This window comes from Aquarana catesbeiana, linkage group LG10 (genome assembly GCF_042186555.1).
Source record: "Aquarana catesbeiana isolate 2022-GZ linkage group LG10, ASM4218655v1, whole genome shotgun sequence".
NCBI lineage: Eukaryota > Metazoa > Chordata > Amphibia > Anura > Ranidae > Aquarana > Aquarana catesbeiana.
Genome location: NC_133333.1, coordinates 260,675,828 through 260,694,870, shown reverse-complemented (window position 1 = coordinate 260,694,870; position 19,043 = coordinate 260,675,828). Strand labels below are relative to the sequence as shown.

At 45.6% G+C, this 19,043-nt stretch overlaps 1 protein-coding gene across 3 annotated transcripts in view; it reads left to right on the top strand.

The window, feature by feature from the left end:
• TNFRSF9 (TNF receptor superfamily member 9) overlaps positions 1–14,858 on the top strand; it is a 44,281-nt gene extending 29,423 nt beyond the window's left edge. For all 3 annotated transcript variants that reach the window (XM_073603725.1, XM_073603723.1, XM_073603724.1), the window contains exons 4-8: positions 1,500–1,640; positions 3,988–4,054; positions 6,515–6,630; positions 9,176–9,313; positions 13,156–14,858. In XM_073603725.1, the coding sequence (XP_073459826.1) occupies positions 1,500–1,640; positions 3,988–4,054; positions 6,515–6,630; positions 9,176–9,313; positions 13,156–13,247 (554 nt within the window). In that variant the 3' untranslated portion in view covers positions 13,248–14,858. The remainder of the gene's footprint in view (positions 1–1,499; positions 1,641–3,987; positions 4,055–6,514; positions 6,631–9,175; positions 9,314–13,155) is intronic.
• Positions 14,859–19,043: the final 4,185 nt, after the last annotated feature.

Here is a 19,043-nt window from a genome sequence, read left to right as displayed (position 1 = left end):
TATTTTGATTATTTCTTTTTAAATTATTCATTTAATGTAATTAGTTTAATATATTCAGTTTTGGGGCTGACCTTTGTGTTAAAGGATCTGTTTGCCCTAAACAGAGACATAATCACATCAGTAGTGAAAATAGAGTAAAAGTAAGCACCGTAAGACAGGAGGTGTGTCACTGGTCAATCACCGGGTGAAAATAAAGACTGTATAATGAAAACGAATGCAGCCACCACATCCAGTGATTGGTAAGCAGCAGTATACACGGGGTTTTTTTAGGGGGGGTTTAGCTGCACTTTATCTGTTTGCCCCGAGTTCAGCTTTTAGGGGATGGAGCCGCACTGTACACTCCACATGAGGAATGGAGAAGTGAGGTTTATCTTTCTCAGGAAGAAACTAATTTTAGGTATCTGAAGTGACCAGTATGTGGGAGAACTTCCATTTTTAAAACAGAAGTTGGTTGATGATTTCCTCTTCCCACCCCATGTCTGTATCTCGTATTTGACCTTCTCAGATCTGCAATATCATTGTAACCATTGTAATATCTTCTGCATCGTCATTCTTCATTGTAACCGGCCAGCCGACTCTCCTTATCCATCTATGATGGGGGATGTGAGTAGACATGTGCGATCCCTTACCAATCGAAATTCAGAAAATTTACCAATCACAATAGTAACCAATTCCAATTAATCCGAAATACATTTTAACAAAATGAAATAATGTAACAAAATAAAGAATTCTACAAATTTAAATTTGAAGAATGAATCCGAATGGGAAATGGAAATGCATTGCAATAAATACAGTAAGGCCGGGATAGGCAACCTTTTGGTTAATTCTATGGAAGCCATGACACACAATGCACCCCTCTATGAAAAGGAAAATGGGGGAAATCTTATAGGTTTATGAAAAGCAATAAAAAAATATTAACAGGCATCAGCTGTATATGGTAAACAGTCCTAACACATCTTTATATCATAGAGATTTGGTTGGATGTTGGTACTGCGAGATGGAACCCACCCCACCATCTCATCATTCTCTGTATTCCCACTCTTCCCTCTATGTTTCCCTGCCACCTTTTACAGCTCATCTTTCTACAATCTACGCGTTTCGGCTCCTCTTTTTCCCTCTCTTACCCCTTCCTTCTTTTTCTTTTCCACTTGAACCCTCAAGAACCTCCCTATCCCCAACTTCCAACCCCCAACTCCCTACCCCAAACTTTAGATCCTCTAAGTTTATTTCATCCGTGGTGGTGACCTCTGAGTAGGCCACGTCTGGCAAAGATGAGACGAGGTGCTTCCTTGCCTGACCCACAGGCATCTTCTCTGATGGGGTGATGTCATCACCCCTACTGTGCCTGTGAAGAGCGACCTACCGTATCCTCAGGGGCTGACTTTACCAGGGGGGGGGGGGTATGATCTCATAAACAGGAACCTCCAAGTATCATCTCTGTGACTCTTCAAACTTCCACCATGGGGGTCACTGACTGTTATTTACTTTCTTTTTTAAAGGAATTTTCGAATACAGGTCAAACTGCGGCGCTACAAAGAACGCGTTGTGTAAATGTATCGCCGGCAAGAAGTGCGCTGATGAAAAATGCAGCCAGTGTGAAGACAACTCGTGTCCGGCCGGGACGCAGCTTAAAGGAGCAGGTAAGATGTCTACATGAGCAGAGTACTCAGAGGGGGGCATAGAGAAGGACAGTGTGCCCAGTCCCTCCACTGACCAGAGAACCAGAAACCGACCATAGACGTTACATGATGGTCACCTACGGGCTGAATGAAAACAAAAAAAACCTGACAGTTCAGGTCGGAGCCACTATACTAACTTTGTGATGTTAGTACAGCGATCTCCCCTGGCTGATCGGGAGCCGATCGGTAGAGCTTTTTTCAGTCATGCCCCTTTGCGCCCATTTCTGTCGGACCGGCTGCCTTACACATGGGCTGATTGTCGGCCGGTTTCTATTGCCCAACATTCAGCCCGTGTGTACGGAGCTTTAGTAAGTTCTGGTCTGGGCCCCGGAGTCCAGAGACTTTGTAGAGTTTAGGATGGAAAAAAAGCATCACACCTGCTTCAGTGCTTTCTTGTCATCTTTTATATATATATATCTCTCCTTTTATGTACAACACCAATTACAGAAAACATTGGGGCACTGTGTAAAATATGCATAAAACTGCAAATCTCATAAACCCGGATTTTATTCACAGAAAACGTATCAAATGTTTAACTAAGAAAATTAATGTTAAGAAAAAGTCAGGTCATTGTGAAATAAATGGCAGCAAAACACATCTCGAAAAAGTTAGAGCGGGGCAACAAATAGCTGGCAAAAGTAAATGGTACTAACAAGGAAGAGCTGGAAGAACTTTTTGCAACTAATTAGGTTAACGGGTCAGTAACATGATACAGTATATGGTATAAAAAGAGCATCTTCGAGAGTCAGAGTGTCTCAGAAGTAACGATGGGCAAAAATGGGCAAAAAATCTAAAAATTGTCCAATTTCAGAACAATTTTCCTCAATTGCAAAGACTTTAAATCTATCATCATCTACAGTACATAATTTATCAAAAGATTACCAGAATCTGGAGAAATTTCTGTGCCAGGGACAAGGTCGAAACCCAGTATTGGATGGCAGTGATCTTCGGGGTCCTCAGAAGGCACTGCATTATAAACAGGCATGATTGTGTGATGGATATCACTGCACGGGCTCCAGAAATACAAGGTAATACTCTATCATGGAAAAAAGCCGGATCTGAACATGCTCCAGAAACACTGCTGTCTTCTCTGAGCCAAAGCTGATTTACAGTAAATGGTCTGTTGCAAAGTGGAAAACTTTCCTCTGGGCCAACGCTCATTAAAAATGGTCTGTTGCAAAGTGGAAAACCACTCTGTGGTCAGACGGATGGAAATTTGACTAAAGAGGAGAGGGGCTTCCTGTCTTTGTTATTAACGCTTAGTTCGGAAGATGGCATTTCTGATGGTATGGGGGGTGGGGCATTAGTGTGAATGGAATGGGCAGCTTGCACATCTGGAAAGGCACCATGAATGCTGAAAGATATATCCAGGTTTTAGAGCAGCATATGCTCCCATCTAGATTATGTCTTTTTCAGGGATTATGTCTTTTCCATATTTCAGCAGGACAATGCATACTGCATCTATGGCACCAGCATCCTAGTAGAAGAGTCCAGGGGCTTAACTGGCCGGTCTCCAGCCCAGACCTTTCACCAACTAAAAATAGGAAAAATACAACAAAGGAGACCCAGGACTGTTGAGTGATTAGAATCCTATATCAGGCAAGAATAGGACAACATTGCTCTCCCAAAACTCCAGCAGCTGGTCTCCTAATTTCCCAAACATTTACAGAGTGTTGGTAAAAGAGGGGGCACTACACTGTGTTAAACATGGCCACTCCCCAACTTCTTTACACCGTGCTAAACATGGCCCCACCCCAACTTCTTTACACCGTGCTAAACATGGCCCCACCCCAACTTATCTACACAGTGCTAAACATGGCCCGGGCCTGACTTTTCTGAGATGTGTTGCTGTCATCAATTTCACATCGACTTCATTTTTTTTCTTAAAATGGTCTATTTTCTCAGTTTAAATATTTTGATTTGTTTTCTATTGTGAATAAAATATGAAATTTGCAGATTATTGCAACCTTTTTGGATTTGGGATTGTATGTGATCTGACTGATGATCAGGACTCTCTCGGTCTCTATGTGGGATGATGGACGGGCCGGAGCTCAGGGCCGTCTCTCTGCTGTGGGATCTGCTGCTGGGTGAAAAGGCTGATTGATGACAGAACACTAAATGGATAGAAGATCTGCCTGTTGGTTTCCGGAAGCCGTTTTTAAGTTCCTGAACCCTGTTAGTCAGGAATGGACTTGAGTTTAGTTAGGACCTCGGATGAGCAGATGTTTTCTATAATAATATAGCAGTTCTAGAAGTTTTGTATCTTTATTGGAATACATTGATACGATGACTTCATGTTTCTCTACAGATTGTGTGAATTGTCCTTATGGCACCTTTAACCCCGGCTGGGAAGGAATCTGCCGGCCATGGAAAAAGTAAGGACTGGACTTTTATTACCATATAAACTGCTATATAGTTATGGGTCAGAGAGACACTAAGATCTGCTGCTGGCGGTACAATGTGGTCTGACCGAGTGGTTAGTATACAGATCACCGAATGTATGATAATTATCACAAGTAAACCACAAACGCCCGCGGCCTCACTTATTATGTATTTCCTGAGTTCAGACAATGGCACCGTTTTCTCCAGCACTGTTTTCATTGTATATCAGACTATGAAGTCCTTCTCAGAGTAGGACACCCCGGTCCGCGGCCCTACAATCACACCAAGCCAGACTGAAGGCAAGCCGATCGATCTGCAAGTTTGGATGGCGGGAGAAATCTGGGAGTTCCCAAAAGAGAGCCACAGTAACTGGCCACTGTCCATTTTTATTGGTAGCATTCATAGCAATGGAAGTGAAAGAGCACCAGCAGTACTCACAGTAGTAGCTGTGACCTTGTCATGAGCAGGGGCAGCCTGTCCATTAAGGATCAGCCTGCCCTTTCCATCTCCACTGCCACCCCCCTATGCATGCGTCTGGCCCCTTTCAGGACGCCGGGCGCATGAATTACAGCAGCGGGGGTTTTTTTTTTGGAGCTTCTGATTAGATCCAGAGGCTCGAATAGGCTTCAAAATAGGGTGGGCTCCGGTAGCAGAGCATTGCACTCCGAGCCCACCCAGGTATGTTAGAATAGCAAATGAATATTCACTTTTCTAACACTGAATCGCCTTTCCGCCAATCAGGAAGCACGGGTCTGAGACCCGTTTCCCGATTGGCTGAAAGGACGGGCGATCCTATTGGACGCCTAAGAGGAGGGAGACGCATGGCGAAAGCCGCCGTAATGCACAGGAGGGCATTACCCACCCTAGATGGGGTAAGTGTGGGGCTTTGATGTCCCGACCGTCCTTCGGGGGGGTTGCCGCAGAAAAAACCACCAGCCGCCACTGCTCAGGAGGTTCTATCTCTATCAGATTTGATTTTCAGATTCTTCAAACATCAGTCTCTCCATCCATGGAAGTTTCCGTGTTGGCTGAGCACTTCATCGGCTTCTTACACCCTCAAGGGAATACAACGATGTAACTACCTTGTTGCTAACTTATCCCCTCCAATAAAAAAAATGGGCGGAGCTGAGTCCCTGAATCCCTGAAAAAAATTAGGAGCCAGTAGGCAATCAAACTTGTCGCTGTAGACCCAAAATGGACTGATTTTAGTTGAGCTAACCCCTTACAGCCCAATCACAGCATAAATACCCAACACTGTTTAAACACATTGATAGAGACCACAGGACCCCATACAGCCAATCTGACAGGACACCCTCCCCCCCCCCCCTCAAAAAAACACAGCTTTCTATGCTTCAGTTTATGAATGAACACAGTGAGTGATCGGTACCGATCACTCATTGTGTTCATTCAGGAAAGGAAAGGTGCTTGCAGCTGCTGGTGGGAACGAAGGGAGGGAAACCAGTACACTGGGGGGGTGTAGGCACACGGGGGGGGGGAGCTAGATAGCAACTTATGGTGCACAGGGAGGGTGATGGGTGTGGCAAGGGGAGGGGGGAGCAATTTCTGGAACCAATGGAACCAATCCCTTCTATGGCTCTCTCTGCAGCAGCTGAAAGCCAGCGGGAGGGAAAGGAGAAGAAGCCAGCTTTCAGCTGCTGCAGAGAGAGCCATACAAGGGATTGGTTCCAGTGATTGTCCCTCCGCTGTGCCGATCACTCTCCCTGCCCACATATGATTCACCCAGCTGCCTGGGCGCCCCCCGCTGGCCTAGGCCCCATACAGGAGGACTGGTGGAACCCCCTTATCTATGGCCCTGTTCATACCACTGTGCCGCAGTGGTGTGTGCCGAATAAAGTATGACATACACTGCCACAGCCTATGTGGGGCGCTACAATGCTTCACAGTGCTCTGCTGTGACTAAAGATGACTAAAGACTAAAATTAAAAAATTAAAAAAAAAGATGAATTGAATGACATTCCAAAAAAAAAAAATGAAAAGAAAAGGATGAAATGACACACATGTGGACTCTATTTAATAATTAGGTGACTTCTGAAGGCAATTGGTTCCATAGATTTTATTTAGGGGTATCAGAGTAAAGGGGGCTGAATACAAATGCCCCCCCCCCCCCACACTTTTCACATATTTATTTGTATCATTTATCATTTTCCTTCCACTTCACAATTATGTGACACTTTGTGTTGGTCTATCACATAAAATCCCAATAAAATACATTTATGGTTTTGGTTGTAACATGACAAGATGTGGGACATTTCAAGGGGTGTGAATACTTTTTCAAGGCGCTGTACCAATTTTTTTTTTTTTTTTTAGTTCTGATCATAATAATGACCACAATACATAACATATAATGTAAAACAACAATGTCTTCCCTGTAAGATGTATGGTGTAGTGATCTGTGAACGTTCGATAATCTGATGACTTTTCTCCTCTCACAGCTGCTCAGCCATAAACGCCGTCATTTATGTGAACGGAACTATTACATCAGATGTGGTGTGCCTGCCCAAACCTACAAAGATCCCGTCTACGTCATCCGCCGCCGTCACTGCGACAAGTAAGTCCCCAAATCTCCGCCCATGTCCGCGTTCACTCAACAATCGCTACATTTTCCTTTTTAATCTTTGCTCTCTATAACCTTTCTATATACTGATTGTCTATCATCATTTGCACACCAGGTGAAATCCAATATCAGCCTGACATTGGGAGTGTCCATTACTGGTTGGGGGGGGGGGAATGATACAAATCCTACCTGCAGCTCTGACAGTATCATATTCCATGCAATGCCCATGGTCTTGTTTAGCTCTCGGAAGGTCGGGCCGGGTTGATCATGTGTCTGCGGGGTAGAGAAATCATCTTAGCCTAGTCGGGTAAATGAGTCACATAGATTGGGGACACTTAAAGTGGATGTAAACCCGATTCCTGAAATTAGAGCTGGGCACATCTATCTGTAGTGTTTACTTATCTCTCTCCAAAGCCCTAAGTCCTGTGTCTTTCTGCTGCTCCGTTCTTCTGTTATCAGCATGATAACTCTGACAAGTTCTCCGTCAACCGAGATAAAACCAGGCAGAATTTTGTGTCCGGATGGGTGCTATAAATAGATTAGCAGAGAGCTTGTCTATTCACAGCACAGCTCTGCACATTCCTTCCTTCCTCTGCCTATATGGGGGGTGTGCCTTTCCTCCAATCAGCTGTCACACAGTGTATGCCAAGAATCCACTCCCAGTGCTGAACAGGAAGAAAAAATCTCTAACAGGATGTGAACTTTCTAAAGTGTTATAGCAAGCTGAAGAGAGCAGATATCGATGTAATACTTCTGTAGGGAGATTTGTTTCCTCTCGGTGTATCATCTGAGGCTGATCACTTCACTGGGGATATGGAGGGTTCACATCCACTTTAAGCCCCGTACACACAAGCAGAATGTCAGGAGACAACGGCCAGTTCAAAAAATACCGCCCGACATTCGGCCCGTTGTATGTCAATCTGGCCATTCGGCCGGCTTCTGTCACTGTGGAGGGGCTGAGTTCCGGGACTGTCACTGTGGAGGGGTTAGTGCCGGGGACCGTCACCATGGAGAGGCCGAGTGCCGGGGACTGTCACCGTGGAGAGGCCGAGTGCCGGGGACTGTCACCGTGGAGAGGCCGAGTGCCAGGGACTGTCACCGTGGAGAGGCCGAGTGCCGGGGACCGTCACCGTGGAGAGGCCGAGTGCCGGGGACCATCACCATGGAGAGGCCGAGTGCCGGGGACCATCACTGTGGAGGGGCCGAGTGCTGGGGACCATCACCGTGGAGAGGCCGAGTGTCGGGGACCGCCACCGTGGAGGGGTTAGTGCCAGGAACCTTCACTGTGGAGAGGCTGAGTGCCGGGAACCGCCACCGTGGAGGGGTTAGTGCCGGGAACCGTCACCGTGGAGAGGCCGAGTGCTGGGGACCGTCACCGTGGAGAGGCCGAGTGCTGGGGACCGTCACCGTGGAGAGGCCGAGTGCTGGGGACCGTCACTGTGGAGAGGCCGAGTGCCGGGGACCATCACCGTGGAGAGGCCGAGTGCAGGGGACCGTCACCGTGGAGAGGCCGAGTGCAGGGGACCGTCACCGTGGAGGGGTTAGTGCCGGGAACCGTCACCGTGGAGAGGCCGAGTGCTGGGGACCGTCACCGTGGAGAGGCCGAGTGCTGGGGACCGTCACCATGGAGAGGCCGAGTGTCGGGGACCGTCACCGTGGAGAGGCCGAGTGCCGGGGACCGTCACCGTGGAGAGGCCGAGTGCAGGGGACCGTCATCGTGGAGAGGCCGAGTGTCGGGGACCGTCACCGTGGAGAGGCCGAGTGCCGGGGACCGTCACCGTGGAGAGGCCGAGTGCCGGGGACCGTCACCGTGGAGAGGCCGAGTGCAGGGGACCGTCACCGTGGAGAGGCCGAGTGCCGGGGACCGTCACCGTGGAGAGGCCGAGTGCTGGGGACCGTCACCGTGGAGAGGCCGAGTGCCGGGGACCGTCACCGTGGAGAGGCCGAGTGCAGGGGACCGTCACCGTGGAGAGGCCGAGTGCAGGGGACCGTCACCGTGGAGAGGCCGAGTGCAGGGGACCGTCACCGTGGAGAGGCCGAGTGCAGGGGACCGTCACCGTGGAGAGGCCGAGTGCAGGGGACCGTCACCGTGGAGAGGCCGAGTGCAGGGGACCGTCATCGTGGAGAGGCCGAGTGCAGGGGACCGTCACCGTGGAGAGGCCGAGTGTTGGGGGCTCTCATCGTGGAGAGGCCGAGTGTTGGGGACCGTCACTGGAAGTCATTGATTTGCATGTTCTCATGATCTGCTCCCATGGCATCTCTGACTCTTCCGTCATCTCCAGATGGGGCTGAGTGCAGGTGGACCTGGGGAGGGTTTTTTGCTCCACAGAGAAGCCGCCGCTGACAGCTCAGCGTTGGATCGGACCGGAGGGGCTTCAGAAGAAGGTATGTATAGTGATTTCTTCTTTACAGGGCTGGATAGGTGAGTGTTAGATGATGGTAGATACCTGGAGATGTAGCGATTTTAGTGTTAGGATGGACTTCCCCTTTAATCGATTGTCTCCTTGTAATAATACATTTGCTTCATGTGTCATTTTAGCCCCACAAGACGTTCCATCCTATAATCAGAGCATCATTATCGTTGTCATCTCCGTCGTTTCCAGCATCATTGTGTTCATTGTGTTTTTTTGGTGCCTGTCGATAAGATTGGAAAGGATCAAAAATACATTCATGAAAAGTAAGTGGCTTTTTGTTGTATTTTATGGCTAGAAAGAAACTTGCCTGTAATAAAGGGCGGCGGTTCTGGGGTTTAATCTGGTGAAATGACACGCCCGGTACACGCGGTACGAAAATCAGATATAAAGCTTTGTACGCCGATCTGTTTGTCGATTTTCGGATCGTTAGTCCGGTGCTTTCCGACAGACGATTTTTCTTTTTCATCAGACAAAAGCTGGATGTGCAGACTATAAAAATGTTTTGTCGGATGTGAACTTAACGTCCGATTTTTGTTTCATTATTACGGTTTTCTTACAAAATAAATTGTAAGAGTTCCTAGGCATGTGATCAGAAACTAAAAAATACATACAAAACTATTCAACGCGTTACGTCACTTCTGACGTTGTATTCTGTCGTACGAAAATTTTTCGGATTGTCAGTAACCTCTTCACTTTCCACATGCCACAAAAAACGGACATTCGGTCGTCCGAAAATCTAAGCGTGTGTACCAGGCTTAAGGCTTGAGGCCCTGGTACACACGGTGAGATTATCGCACGATTGCTTGGAAAGTGGTATTTTTCATGCGATTTCCTGATCGTGTGTACGGGCCTCAAATGGCATAGGTTCACCTTTTTTAGTTTTATTTTAATTCTAGAACAATAATAATAAAGCCATTAATTACAGCTTTTAGGCTGCATTCACACTTCAGCGTTTTGAATCGCGGGGCAGATTTGCCGCGATTTGGAAGCGCCGATGTGTGAATGAGAAATCGCTGGACTTTTTGAGATTTAAGATGCCATTCATTTGAATGGCACCTAAAATTGCGGTGTGGGGTCTACCACGATTTGACGTGCAATAAATCGCACAGCAATCGCGGTAACCCGCACCGCGGGAAGCATGTCGTCCAAGTAAAAGTTCAGGAGCTACTTTTGGCAGACGTGCTTTCTGCAGGGCGACAATCGCGGCACACCCGCACCACCATTTTAGGTGCCATTCAAATGAATGGCATCTGAAATGCGATTCCTGCGATTTCTCATTCACACATCGGCGCTTTCAAATCGCGGCAAATCTGCCCCCCGATTCAAAGCGCTGAAGTGTGAATGCAGCCGTAATTGTAATACAGTTTTATTTTTATTTCTACACCAACAATAAATTGATCCTGGGATTTCCCTTTATAAAGTCATTTAGAGTGGAACCTTGGTTAACGAGTAACATGGTTAACGAGCGTTTTGAAAGATACTCGGAACGGTTCATAAATACTCGGAATCACTAGGAAATACTCGGAAACACTCGGAAATACTCCGTTCCGGAGTGTTTCCGAGCCTTTCCAAGTTCAGCCGAGCTGTCCCCGAGTGTTTCCGAGGCTCTCCGGCGCCCCCCCCAATCTCTGGCCACATGCGGTATTGCATGCAATAGAAGTCAATGCGGAACAAATTATCTTCGTTTCCATTGACTTCTATGGGGAAACTCGCTTTGATATGCGAGTGCTTTGGATTACAAGCATTCTCCTGGAACAGATTATCCTCGTAATCCGAGGTTCTACTGTATTTCAGTTTGTCTTTCATATAGAAGAGCTCTTCTGGGATTCAATCTGGTGAAATGACAGAATGCAGAGCCATAGGGTCACCTTTAGTTTTATATTAAAGTAGAACTATGGGCAAAACTTTTTGGTTTCATTTTGGATACATTAAGGGAGGGTTATAACCTCTCTCAGATTTTTTTCTTTTCCGCCATCTGTGTCCCATTGGGGATATTTTCATTCACTTCCTGTCCCATAGCCAAACAGGAAGTGAAAGTAAATCACTGCAAATTAAGGGAATTCCTTGGGGACCCCCCCCCCCCACCACCAGGTCACCAGAACTAGTGTCCCCATTTGAAAATTTCCCCTCTACAGTAAAACCTTGGATTACTCGCATAATCCGTTCCAGATGCTTGTAATCCAAAGCACTCGCATATCAAAGCAAGTTTCCCCACAGAAGTCAATGGAAGCGAAGATAATTCGTTCCGCATTGACTTCTATTGCATGCAATACCGCATGTGGCCAGAGGTGGGGGGCCGGAGAGTCTCGGAAATACTCGGGGACAGCTCGGCTGAACTCGGAAACCCTCGGAAAGGCTCAGAAACACTCGGGAACGGAGTATTTCCAAGTGTTTCCAAGTATTTCTGAGTGATCCTGAGTATTTCCGAATGGCTCAGAACGGCTCCGAACCGTTCTGAGTGTCACCGGCGCCCCCACACCTCTGGCCAAATGTGGTACTGCACACCCCATTGGCTTGTATCCTGCTCGTTTTGCGAGACAAATACTCACAAACCGAGTCAGGATTTAAAAAAAAAAAAAAAGTTGCTCATCTTTCAAAACACTCGCTCGTTAACCGTGTTTCTTGTAAACCGAGGTTCCACTGTATTACCTTTCTGGGGACAACACAAAATTAGTATTTTCTATCACTCTTAATGATAAAGGTAAACGGGACACACAGAGAGGATGAATCTCCCCATCGGGGATACAGAAACCAATAAAATCCCGGCAGATGATTTAATCCACCTCCACTCCAAAACTAAAAAAAAAAAAAAAAGTTTTGCCTTTAGTTATACTTTAATACTAGACCAACAAAATCCTGGGATTACCCCAATATTGTCACTAATTACAATGTATATTTTTTCTATAGTTTTATATAGGCCGTAACATTTGGCTGGGAAAATTGTCATAAGCGTACGATCATCGGACAATTGACACAATATTTGGCCATAGGTCATCCGGCTATACTGTATAATAAAACCCCATAGAAAGGGAACAACCTGTGTCGGGTCCAGCAGCCAAAACAACTGCAATATCACAGAACCGTATTCATTGGGGTATGTGGGAATTTTTTGGCATAAATATAAACAACAAAAAATATGTGTAAAAAAAAATAAATAAAAAAAATCTTTTATTATTACAATGATAACATCATATTAGCATAAAAATAATATCTGACAAAGTATCATTATCACTCACCCCGTATATAGAGGTTCTCCACAATCCACACTTGATTCAGATCTCCTGTACAGGTGTGTGTGTGGGGGGGAATTCCCAACGCGTTTTGAAGACATCTTTATCAGGGGAAGGAGTACACTCCATAAGGGGGGAAAGAATACCAGATAAAGCAATAATAAAATATAATCCCAGTCTATAGACCCAGGGGATATCTGGACAGGTGTGAGGGGATATGGTTCTCACAAGGACCCAGAACGTGAATATGAAAGCGCAAAGTCCATGTATGTTCAGGAATGATCCAGGGTTTAGACCAGCCATACCAGGTCCCACCAGGAGCACCTTATACCCTTGGGAGTACCTTTTTTATTATTGCTTGGCTGATAAGTATGAATATATTTCCCTTACTCTATATTACTGTACTCCTGCCTCTGATTAAGGTTTGTTCGAAACGCGTTGGACATTCCCCACACATACAAACTGTACAAGGCATTTGAATCAAGTGTGGAACATGAAGAATCTCTATATAGGGGAGGAGTGATACTGATACTTTGTCAGCCATTATTTTCATGCTAATATGATTTTATCAATAATAATAATAAAATAAACATTTCTTTTTATACATCTCTTATGTTGTTTATATAATGTGCCTGAAAAGTCCCTCATACCCAAATTAATACAGTTCTGTGATTCCTCCTTCAGGGACGTTGGCACGGGTGTAGGCTTGGCACGGGTGTAGGCTTGGCATGTTGGCACAAGTGTACAGTTATAAGTCACGCTTCACCTATTCTGATGGGATAATTACAATGTCTTTCATTGTATCCAATTTGCTTCCTTTGCCAAACATACCCACTAATCCTTTTCTTATTATTTGTTAATTCCTTTCACAATAGTTAAGCAGACAGAACAAGAAGACGCTTGTAGCTGTCATTACCCGGAGGAGGAACATGGTGGAGAAGAGGAGACCCTGTCATCAGAGCCATGACATGGCCAACTCTCAGCACCTTTCTTTTTCTGTAGCGGCTGACTTTTGGATACAGCATTACGTAATAAGTGCATCGCGGAGGTAACGGCTGCTATGACCGACTGGTGTGAGGCAAGGCCTACTGAAAAGACTGGAACACCGGCCGAGGGTCCTACACGTTATAATCCTACATGTTTGGCCCGAGTTTATCTATGGAACGCGATGGAGGTCAATGTCATGCTGTAACCATTGAGGAAAAATACAGTTTTGCTTTTCCCATAAACTTGTCTTGGGAGACTCTTAGGTTCTCCAATGGAGCACATCGTATCTCAAGTGGAACTTAACTGGTTAACCTGTGAACCAAAGATCTCAATTTGATAAACTCTGATATATATGGTAATTCTCCTGTTGACTTGGACTCAATGTAACTTCTGCCTTTGTGAAGAACATTCTCATGGCATTCAAAGGTCACAATCAAAGGTCATTCTGCAGAGTTTCCCCCATGGCTGCAGAAGAACGTTATCTCTTGATACTGGGGATGTTGATCACTTTACCACTGCCTTTACTGATTTGGCACAGATTTGAGAGGACAACCACTAAGCACTGACTTGCATGAAACTCATATAAGTGACTGATTGATACATGATGTTTCCCAATGTGAGCAGGATCCAGTGAAATTAGGTACACATCTTATGTTTTTGTGGATATCTTTTGAAAACTGAAAAAGCCAATCAAAGTGCTTAAAGTGGAAGTAAACCCTCCTATCGTTTTCAGCCAAGGAAGCCGCCATCTTGGCCTCTGTTTGATCTTAAACTGCCATGATGCTGCCCATGTGATCAGTTATGACACCGGCCATTGATGGATTGACAGTTTGGTTGAGGGCACATCCAATGTGACAGTTAGCATTCCCTGCTTGTGGCGAAAATGTAAATGTTTTTGTAAACTTTTAAATCTATGGATTTGTAAAGGAACGTCCCACACTCGGCTTGAGTGCTTCCGACCTTCATATACCGCTTCCTCCAGTCTGAATATAGATATTAGATGTTATAGCCGCATATTACAACCAAGAACTAGGCAGGACTCATTTGGCTGCAAAGCTGGAACTATCAGAAGTGACTCAGAGGGAGGGGAGAGCAGACAGAAACCACACTCAGTCAGTGCTTTGGACTGAGGCAAGTACACACTATAGAGGGATATGCTTTGCTCATTTTTTTTTTTTTATTTCAGAGGTTTACAACCACTTTAAATTGAAAGCAATTTGCACTGGGGTCTAGTAACCCACAAGCCTTCGTCTCCTCTTCTTTCTTTTCTTTTTTATAGACTTTTTATTTCTTATAGATTGTATTTAAAAATAGATTTAATTTATATTTTTGGCACTGATGTTAATAAATGGTATCAATGTGACATCCGGCAAAGGGGTGCTTTATCAGTGCATGTCTGGCCTGTTATGCGTCATGGGGTCCATATTTGGGGTCAATGCCACCACAGTGCACACATAGCAGGTATTCTTTAGAGTTTTTTGGAACTGGTAACATATCCAAAATGATTCTAGATTTAAAGCTGTTACAGGTGGAAACTTCAATGGAACAAGCAATGTGTCCCAGGCAAAAATAAAAGATCTGTTGATTTTCATCAGTGCGTCATATTTGTTGCTGCGTTTTCTCATGTGTTTCTTGCAACTCAAAGGGTCTGTCCACGCAACAGAACAGTTCTTGTCAACCTATTCGTCTGACACCTTCTACTGCAACAGAAAGAGTGCAGGGCTAAGACAAGAGAGGGGCAGGAGGGGCAGCTGCCCTGGGCCCATATGGAAGGCTGCCCTGCACTCTGTATGTGGGTAAGACAATTGGGCACACACATCCCAAAGCAAAGAGGTGCAATTTGGCATCTTCGCCCTGGGCGCCGGGTGACCTTATCCCGGCACTGGCTGTGTGCCTGGCTGCTATTGCACAAATCTGGGAAAGGAACCTGGGACAAATCAGCGGGCCCTTCCGGGGGGTGAGCACTACAGTAACATGCAGGCTGAGAGGGCAAGAATAAGAGCTTCCACCAGTGCCCTCCCACAAAGGTATTTTATTTTTACCAAAGTCCTTTTTAAAAGCAAGCCTGTCACTTAGATGATTGGGTATTAGGTGAGAAAATGGGGTCCCTGTCTTCAGTATATAGTGCCTGCATCTGGCTCCGGAGTGGGGGCCTCACTGCACATGCTCCAAATCAGCGGTGAAGTTGATATTTGCATATTATGTAATCTGGGATCAGAGGCTCCCTCCCGGGTTGCTCAACGTTTCAGCGTTTGAAAAGCACAGAGCGTCAGATTGCAAAGCCTATATGTTCATCAGGCAGGACCATTTTTAAGGCAGGGCAAAAGGGGCAGCCGCCCTGGGCCCCATCATTTTTGTGGGGCCCAAAGCAGCTGCCTCATTCTTGCCAACTATCCCAGTATAATTTCCCTTATCCCTTGAAGTTTTAGTCCCGTGCTGTGTCCCGATATCTCAGTGTAAAGTTATGTTGCTGCTGCCCAGCTCTGCCCTATTGCCGTGAACAGATGACTTTACCTGCAGACCCTGTGTTTACAAATAAATAACCTGCATTGATATGTAAATAGCGGCGGCATTCATATGTATATCATGTCCCCCCTGAGGTCATATCTACCATCACTTCTGCGGAATGCTGCCCACTGGGAAGGTAAAGGAGAATGCTTGAAAGTCCTCGCTACAAATACAGTCATTAAGCCCAACATCAGCCTGTTGTGCAAAGGTCAGCAAATTGGAGGTGGAACCCTTCTTCAAAACAACATGGGGCCACAGCACCCTGAATTGTGGTGCATGTGAATACACACATCTCAGCCAATGTGTGAGGGTGTCATTAACAATGAATGGCACTGCTGTGCATCTGCTAAAGGGCGGAACGTTTCTGTGGTGTCAGGAAAGGGATTTTGCATGTATTCCTGACACACACAAATGTGAACGCAGGCTAAATGTCTCAGTTACATTGGTGGTCAGTGTAAATCTTCTCATTACATTGGGGCTTGGTGTACAATCCTTTCATTCACACTAGTGGCCAGTGTGAAGGTCCCCCTTACATTGGTGGTCAGTGTAAATCCCTCTTTACATTGGTGGCCAGTGTAGAAACACCTCTTTATATTGGTAAATCGTTAAAAAAAAAATCCAAACTTGCATTTGTGGTCAGTTTCGAATCCTCCCTTACACTGGTGGTCCATGTAGAAGGCCCCTTTAAATTAGCGGTGAGTGTAAATACCCCTTACATTGATGGCCAGTGTAGAAATACCCCTTTATTGGCTGTTGATGTAAAACCCCTCATTACATTGGTTGTCAGTGTAAATTCTCCATAACATTGGTGATCAGTGAACATTTCTCTTTACATTGGTGGTAAGTGCAAAATTGCCCTTACATTGGTGGTCAGTGTAACCCTCCCCCCAACATTGGTGGTCAGTGTAGAAGTGCCACCTTACATTGGTGGTCAATACAAATCTCCTCGACAATGGTTGTCAGTGTAAATTCCCCCTTACATGGAGGTCATTGTATATTCCCCCTTACACTGGTGGTTGGTGGAAATGCTCTTATTACATTGGTGTCAGTGTAGAAATCGATGTTTTCTATTGGTGGGTGGCGTAAATCCCCTGTTACATTGTGATCAATGCAAATTCCCCCTCACATTGGTGGTCAGTGTAGAATCCCCAACTATATACTTGCCAAAGATTTCCAGCTTTGCTCTACATGATTCAGAATTTGCCACAGTGTACTGCCTCCTAACTAATCCCATCCCCCCACCACTGCCACTGATCCCATCAAACCCCCAGCATTGCCATTGATCACAACCCCCCTCCCCCAGCATTGCCACTGATCCCAGGAGTCCAAGGATTCCTAGGAGTTTTCTGTCTATTGATGGGTCCCCCCCCCCCAGTCCATGGTGTGCAGGCAGTGAGGAGATGATGTGCTGTAACCTTTAGCAACCAATCAGTGAGCAGTAATGTTGTGCACTAACCTCTTGCAACCAATCATTGAGCGATAAGGATATGCAGTAACCTCCAGGTACCAATCAGTGAGCAGTAATAATGTGCAGTACCTCTAACAACCAATTAGTGAGTGGTATCGATGTTCAATAACCTCTAGCAATCAATCAGTGAGCAGTATTGATGTACAGTAATCTCTAGCAACCAATCAACAAGCAGAAGTCATGTGCTGTAACCTCTAGAAAATAAACAGTGAGCCGTAATGTGCGGTGTAACCTCTAGCAGCCAGTCAGTGAGCGGTAATGATACACTGTAACCTCTAGCAACCAATCACAATTGCTGCCTGATCTGATTCAGTAAACTGATTTTGAGTCTAGCTGCTATTTATTGTATGTCTCAAAGCAGGTGGAGAGCAAAATTGCATGGAAGAGGGGGCCCAAGTAAATGTTTGCCCGGGGTCCAGTCAATATTAAAGACGGCCCTGCCATCAGGCATTGCAGAGTGCTCTGTTATTCTGAACGTCACATGCATTTATTGGCCTTGACTAGGCACTCGTGCCTATAGCTTTCTGCTAGGGGAGCAATAGCAACTCTGTCTGCTTGTTGGCCAAAATAAACTCAGCTTCTGGATGTGCTTTGCATCCAATGTCCATGTAGATACTTTCTAACTGAGCCTGAACCCATAGAGGTAACCTGCCAGAATAAAATAAGAAATGGTAGCCACCACTGGCGTCTAATTTTGGAAGCTGTAACCCTTACCTTTTGCTTTACCGCTTAGTGAATCTCTAACCCAGCACTGATTTGTGGCCAATAAAATGAGCGCTGCATTTATGAAGTACTGAACCCAGTTTTGTGTTTCGTGAGCCACCAAATGTTTTTCAATCGTTCTGACCATGTATTTGGTATATACTTCTACAGAGAAGATATGTTGCTGGCTGGGGCCTGTGATGCACGATGTTGCTGTGCTGACGTTGAACACTGAAAGCCCTACATTTCTTAGTTTGAATCTGATGTGGTAACAATTACGTTTTTGCGGGCCACTAAATGTTTTTCAATTGTTCCCATCATGTCGTCTTCAGTATACAGTTCTACAGAGAAGTGGCATTGCTGGTTAGATCCTGTGGTGAGCAAAGTTGGTGTGCTTCTGTTAAATGTAGGAAGCTGAGGATTTCTTAGTTCGAATCTCTGATGTGGTACAAGTTTTACGTTTCAAAGGGTTAGAGAGTCTAGACCTGTGATATAGGTGCACTAGCAACAAGCTTGGATGTCTCCTGGTTCTGTGGCGTAGCGTGTAAGCTACTGAAGTGTGGGTCAGAGGGCTATAAGTTTGATTCCCATGAGCGAGCAAAGATGGTTCCTCAAAGTAAGAACAAGACTTTGGCAGCTGTGTGAAGGGTGGATGGAACTGAAAAGATGGTGATGAAGTGGCCAGGGCTTAGCTAAGTTGGTGGTGTGGACCACCATTGGTTGGGGCTTGAGTGAATGTGTGGATCTGGTGCAGGAATACTGTAATGGAGAAGGCAAAAAAAAAAAAATCTGTCCTTGGTCTAAAGATGTTTGCACAGAATTTGTTGACCTATGAGGACCTGCTAAGGCTTTCAGTGTGCTTGTTCTGTGCTGTCTATGTTCACCTTCCCCTTTATTCCATTGTGGCACAGTATCCGCTGCTTGTGGCTTTCATTCACATGGTTTCAAGGACACCCACTTCATGGCTTGAACTAATTTCATTGAGGCTTCATTCACATAGTACCAAGGACACCCACTTCATGGTTACATGGCTTGAACTAATTTCATTGAGGCTTCATTCACCAAGGACACCCACTTGAAAGTTATATGGCTGGAGCT